This window comes from Lethenteron reissneri, chromosome 32 (assembly GCF_015708825.2).
Source record: "Lethenteron reissneri isolate LAM-NWPU_2019-01 chromosome 32, ASM1570882v1, whole genome shotgun sequence".
Taxonomy (NCBI): domain Eukaryota; kingdom Metazoa; phylum Chordata; class Hyperoartia; order Petromyzontiformes; family Petromyzontidae; genus Lethenteron; species Lethenteron reissneri.
Genome location: NC_083810.1, coordinates 94,906 through 101,291, shown reverse-complemented (window position 1 = coordinate 101,291; position 6,386 = coordinate 94,906). Strand labels below are relative to the sequence as shown.

General features: G+C 58.5%; 1 protein-coding gene across 1 annotated transcript in view; it reads left to right on the top strand.

Annotated features, from left to right (window-relative positions):
• Positions 1-233: 233 nt before the first annotated feature.
• LOC133350123 (LIM and calponin homology domains-containing protein 1-like) overlaps positions 234-6,386 on the top strand; it is a 53,910-nt gene continuing 47,757 nt past the window's right edge. Inside the window, exon 1 of the mRNA XM_061564151.1 lies at positions 234-321. Within this exon, the coding sequence (XP_061420135.1) occupies positions 234-321 (88 nt within the window). The remainder of the gene's footprint in view (positions 322-6,386) is intronic.

The window sequence follows — 6,386 nt, the reverse complement described above, 5'->3', positions numbered from 1 at the left end:
CCTCGTTCATCAAGGGCAAGGCAGGTGCCTCGTGCATCAAGGGCATGGCAGGTGCCTCGTTCATCAAGGGCATGGCAGGTGCCTCGTTCATCAAGGGCATAGCAGGTGCCTCGTTCATCAAGGGTAAGGCAGGTGCCTCGTGCATCAAGGGCATGGCAGGTGCCTCGTGCATCAAGGGCATGGCAGGTGCCTCGTTCATCAAGGGCAAGGCAAGTGCCTCGTTCATCAAGGGCATGGCAGGTGCCTTGTTCATCAAGAGCAAGGAAGGTGCCTCGTTCATCAAGGGCAAGGCAGGTGCCTCGTTCATCAAGAGCAAGGAAGGTGCCTCGTTCATCAAGAGCAAGGCAGGTGCCTCGTTTATCAAGGGCAAGGCATGTGCCTCGTTCATCAAGGGCAAGGCAGGTGCCTCGTGCATCAAGAGCAAGGCAGGTGCCTCGTTTATCAAGGGCAAGGCAGGTGCGTCGTTCATCAAGAGCAAGGCAGGTGCCTCATGCATCTAGGGCATGGCAGGTGCCTTGTTCATCAAGGGCATGGCAGGTTTTTCGTTCATCAAGGGCATGGCAGGTGCCTCGTTCATCAAGGGCATGGCAGGTGCCTTGTTCATCAAGGGCATGGCAGGTGCCTCGTTCATCAAGGGCATGGCAGGTGCCTCGTTCATCAAGGGCAAGGCAGGTGCCTCGTGCATCAAGGGCATGGCAGGTGCCTCGTTCATCAAGGGCATGGCAGGTGCCTCGTTCATCAAGGGCATAGCAGGTGCCTCGTTCATCAAGGGTAAGGCAGGTGCCTCGTGCATCAAGGGCATGGCAGGTGCCTCGTGCATCAAGGGCATGGCAGGTGCCTCGTTCATCAAGGGCAAGGCAAGTGCCTCGTTCATCAAGGGCTAGGCAGGTGTCTCGTGCATCAAGGGCATGGCAGGTGCCTCGTTCATCAAGGGCATGGCAGGTTTCTCGTTCATCAAGGGCATGGCAGGTGCCTCGTTCATCAAGGGCAAGGCAGGTGCCTCGTTCATCAAGGGCAAGGCAGGTGCCTCGTTCATCAAGAGCAAGGCAGGTGCTCATGCATCTAGGGCATGGCAGTTGCCTTGTTCATAAAGGGCATGGCAGGTTTATCGTTCATCAAGGGCATGGCAGGTGCCTCGTTCATCAAGGGCATGGCAGGTGCCTCGTTCATCAAGGGCATGGCAGGTGCCTCGTTCATCAAGGGCAAGGCAGGTGCCTCGTGCATCAAGGGCATGGCAGGTGCCTCGTTCATCAAGGGCAAGGCAGGTGCCTCGTTCATCAAGGGCATGGCAGGTGCCTCGTTCATCAAGGGCAAGGCAGGTGCTTCGTTCATCAAGGACAAGGCAGGTGGCTCGTTCATCAAGGGCATGGCAGGTGCCTCGTTCATCAAGGGCAAGGCAGGTGCCTCGTTCATCAAGGGAATGGCAGGTGCCTCGTGCATCAAGGGCATTGCAGGTGCCTCGTTCATCAAGGGCAAGGAAGGTGCCTCGTTCATCAAGGGCAAGGCAGGTGCCTCGTTCATCAAAGGCATGGCAGGTGACTTGTTCATCAAGGGCAAGGCAGGTGCCTCGTTCATCAAGGGCATGGCAGGTACATCGTGCATCAAGGGCAAGGCAGGTGCCTTGTTCATCAAGGGCATGGCAGGTGCCTCGATCATCAAGGGCAAGGAAGGTGCCTCGTTGATCAAGGGCAAGGCAGGTGCCTCATGCATCAAGGGCATGGCAGGTGCCTTGTTCATAAAGGGCAAGGCAGGTGCCTCGTTCATCAAGGGCATGGCAGGTGCCTCGTGCATCAAGGGCATGGCAGGTGCCTCGTTCATCAAGGGTAAGTAAGGTGCCTCGTGCATCAAGGGCATGGTAGGTGCCTCGTTCATCAAGGGCAAGGCAGGTGCCTCGTTCATCAAGGGCAAGGCTGTTGCCTCGTTCATCAAGGGCATGGCAGGTGCCTCGTTCATCAAGGGCAAGGCAGGTGTCTCGTGCATCAAGGGCATGGCAGGTGCCTCGTTCATAAAGGGCATGGCAGGTGCCTCGTTCATCAAGGGCAAGGCTGTTGCCTCGTTCATCAAGGGCAAGGCAGGTGCCTCGTGCATAAAGGGCATGGCAGGTGCCTCGTTCATCAAGGGCATGGCAGGTTCCTCGTTCATCAAGGGCATGGCAGGTGCCTCGTGCATCAAGGGCAAGGCAGGTGCCTCGTGCATCAAGGGCAGGGCAGGTGCCTCGTTCATCAAGGGCATGGCAGGTGCCTCGTTCATCAAGGGCATGGCAGGTGCCTCGTTCATCAAGGGCAAGGCAGGTGCCTCGTTCATCAAGGGCAAGGCAGGTGCCTCGTGCATCAAGGGCATGGCAGGTGCCTCGTTCATCAAGGGCAAGGCAGGTGCCTCGTTCATCAAGGGCAAGGCTGTTGCCTCGTTCATCAAGGGCATGGCAGGTGCCTCGTTCATCAAGGGCAAGGCAGGTGCCTCGTTCATCAATGGTAAGGCAGGTGCCTCGTGCATCAAGGGCAAGGCTGTTGCCTCGTTCATCAAGGGCATGGCAGGTGCCTCGTGCATCAAGGGCAAGGCAGGTGCCTCGTTCATCAAGGGCATGGCAGGTGCCTCGTGCATCAAGGGCATGGCAGGTGCCTCGTTCATCAAGGGCATGGCAGGTGCCTCGTTCATCAAGGGCATAGCAGGTGCCTCGTTCATCAAGGGTAAGGCAGGTGCCTCGTGCATCAAGGGCATGGCAGGTGCCTCGTGCATCAAGGGCATGGCAGGTGCCTCGTTCATCAAGGGCAAGGCAAGTGCCTCGTTCATCAAGGGCTAGGCAGGTGTCTCGTGCATCAAGAGCATGGCAGGTGCCTCGTTCATCAAGGGCATGGCAGGTGCCTTGTTCATCAAGGGCAAGGCTGTTGCCTCGTTCATCAAGGGCAAGGCAGGTGCCTCGTTCATCAAGGGCAAGGCAGGTGCCTCGTTCATCAAGGGCAAGGCAGGTGCCTCGTGCATCAAGGGCATGGCAGGTGCCTCGTTCATCAAGGGCATGGCAGGTGCCTCGTTCATCAAGGGCATGGCAGGTGCCTCGTGCATCAAGGGCAAGGCAGGTGCCTTGTGCATCAAGGGAAGGGCAGGTGCCTCGTTCATCAAGGGCATGGCAGGTGCCTCGTTCATCAAGGGCATGGCAGGTGCCTCGTTCATCAAGGGTAAGGCAGGTGCCTCGTGCATCAAGGGCATGGTAGGTGCCTCGTTCATCAAGGGCAAAGCAGGTGCCTCGTTCATCAAGGGCAAGGCTGTTGCCTCGTTCATCAAGGGCATGGCAGGTGCCTCGTTCATCAAGGGCAAGGCAGGTGTTTCGTGCATCAAGGGCATGGCAGGTGCCTCGTTCATAAAGGGCACGGCAGGTGCCTCGTTCATCAAGGGCAAGGCTGTTGCCTCGTTCATCAAGGGCAAGGCAGGTGCCTCGTGCATAAAGGACATGGCAGGTGCCTCGTTCATCAAGGGCATGGCAGGTTCCTCGTTCATCAAGGGCATGGCAGGTGCCTCGTGCATCAAGGGCAAGGCAGGTGCCTCGTGCATCAAGGGCAGGGCAGGTGCCTCGTTCATCAAGGGCATGGCAGGTGCCTCGTTCATCAAGGGCATGGCAGGTGCCTCGTTCATCAAGGGCAAGGCAGGTGCCTCGTGCATCAAGGGCATGGCAGGTGCCTCGTTCATCAAGGGCAATGCTGTTGCCTCTTTCATCAAGGGCATGGCAGGTGCCTCGTTCATCAAGGGCAAGGCAGGTGCCTCGTTCATCAAGGGTAAGGCAGGTGCCTCGTGCATCAAGGGCAAGGCTGTTGCCTCGTTCATCAAGGGCATGGCAGGTGCCTCGTGCATCAAGGGCATGGCAGGTGCCTCGTGCATCAAGGGCAAGGCAGGTGCCTCGTTCATCAAGGGCATGGCAGGTGCCTCGTGCATCAAGGGCATGGCAGGTGCCTCGTGCATCAAGGGCATGGCAGGTGCCTCGTTCATCAAGGGCATGGCAGGTGCCTCGTTCATCAAGGGCATAGCAGGTGCCTCGTTCATCAAGGGTAAGGCAGGTGCCTCGTGCATCAAGGGCATGGCAGGTGCCTCGTTCATCAAGGGCAAGGCAAGTGCCTCGTTCATCAAGGGCAGGGCAGGTGCCTCGTGCATAAAGGGCATGGCAGGTTCCTCATTCATCAAGGGCATGGCAGGTTCCTCGTTCATCAAGGGCATGGCAGGTGCCTCGTGCATCAAGGGCAAGGCAGGTGCCTCGTGCATCAAGGGCAGGGCAGGTGCCTCGTTCATCAAGGGCATGGCAGGTGCCTCGTTCATCAAGGGCATGGCAGGTGCCTCGTTCATCAAGGGCAAGGCAGGTGCCTCGTGCATCAAGGGCATGGCAGGTGCCTCGTTCATCAAGTGAATGGCAGGTGCCTCGTGCATCAAGGGCATGGCAGGTGCCTCGTTCATCAAGGGCATGGCAGGTGCCTCGTTCATCAAGTGCATGGCAGGTGCCTCGTGCATCAAGGGCATGGCAGGTGCCTCGTGCATCAAGGGCATGGCAGGTGCCTCGTTCATCAAGGGCATGGCAGGTGCCTCGTTCATCAAGTGCATGGCAGGTACCTCGTGCATCAAGGGCAAGGCAGGTGCCTTGTTCATCAAGGGCATGGCAGGTGCCTCGTTCATCAAGTGCATGGCAGGTGCCTCGTGCATCAAGGGCAAGGCAGGTGCCTCGTGCATCAAGGGCAAGGCAGGTGCCTCGTGCATCAAGGGCAAGGCAGGTGCCTTGTTCATCAAGGGCAGGGCAGGTACCTCGTTCATCAAGTGCATGGCAGGTGCCTCGTGCATCAAGGGCATGGCAGGTGCCTCGTTCATCAAGTGCATGGCAGGTGCCTCGTGCATCAAGGGCATGGCAGGTGCCTCGTTCATCAAGGGCATGGCAGGTACCTCGTTCATCCAGGGCATGGCAGGTACCTCGTGCATCAAGGGCAAGGCAGGTGCCTCGTTCATCAAGGGCATGGCAGGTGCCTCGTGCATCAAGGGCATGGCAGGTGCCTCGTTCATCAAGGGCATGGCAGGTACCTCGTGCATCAAGGGCATGGCAGATACCTCGTGCATCAAGGGCAAGGCAGGTGCCTTGTTCATCAAGGGCATGGCAGGTGCCTCGTTCATCAAGGGCATGGCAGGTGCCTCGTGCATCAAGGGCAAGGCAGGTGCCTCGTTCATCAAAGGCATGGCAGGTGCCTCGTTCATCAAGGGCATGGCAGGTGCCTCGTGCATCAAGGGCATGGCAGGTGCCTCGTTCATCAAGGGCAAGGCAGGTGCCTCGTTCATCAAGAGCATGGCAGGTGCCTCGTTCATCAAGGGCATGGCAGGTGCCTCGTTCATCAAGGGCAAGGCAGGTGCCTCGTTCATCAAGGGCAAGGCAGGTGCCTCGTTCATCAAGGGCAAGGCAGGTGCCTCATTCATCAAGGGCAAGGCAGGTGCCTCGTTCATCAAGGGCAAGGCAGGTGCCTCGTTCATCAAGAGCATGGCAGGTGCCTCGTGCATCAAGGGCAAGGCAGGTGCCTCGTTCATCAAGGGCATGGCAGATGCCTCGTGCATCAAGGGCAAGGCAGGTGCCTCGTGCATCAAGGGAAGGGCAGGTGCCTCGTTCATCAAGGGCATGGCAGGTGCCTCGTTCATCAAGGGCATGGCAGGTGCCTCGTTCATCAAGGGTAAGGCAGGTGCCTCGTGCATCAAGGGCATGGTAGGTGCCTCGTTCATCAAGGGCAAAGCAGGTGCCTCGTTCATCAAGGGCAAGGCTGTTGCCTCGTTCATCAAGGGCATGGCAGGTGCCTCGTTCATCAAGGGCAAGGCAGGTGTCTCGTGCATCAAGGGCATGGCAGGTGCCTCGTTCATAAAGGGCACGGCAGGTGCCTCGTTCATCAAGGGCAAGGCTGTTGCCTCGTTCATCAAGGGCCAGGCAGGTGCCTCGTGCATAAAGGACATGGCAGGTGCCTCGTTCATCAAGGGCATGGCAGGTTCCTCGTTCATCAAGGGCATAGCAGGTGCCTCGTGCATCAAGGGCAAGGCAGGTGCCTCGTGCATCAAGGGCAGGGCAGGTGCCTCGTTCATCAAGGGCATGGCAGGTGCCTCGTTCATCAAGGGCATGGCAGGTGCCTCGTTCATCAAGGGCAAGGCAGGTGCCTCGTGCATCAAGGGCATGGCAGGTGCCTCGTTCATCAAGGGCAAGGCTGTTGCCTCTTTCATCAAGGGCATGGCAGGTGCCTCGTTCATCAAGGGCAAGGCAGGTGCCTCGTTCATCAAGGGTAAGGCAGGTGCCTCGTGCATCAAGGGCAAGGCTGTTGCCTCGTTCATCAAGGGCATGGCAGGTGCCTCGTGCATCAAGGGCATGGCAGGTGCCTCGTGCATCAAGG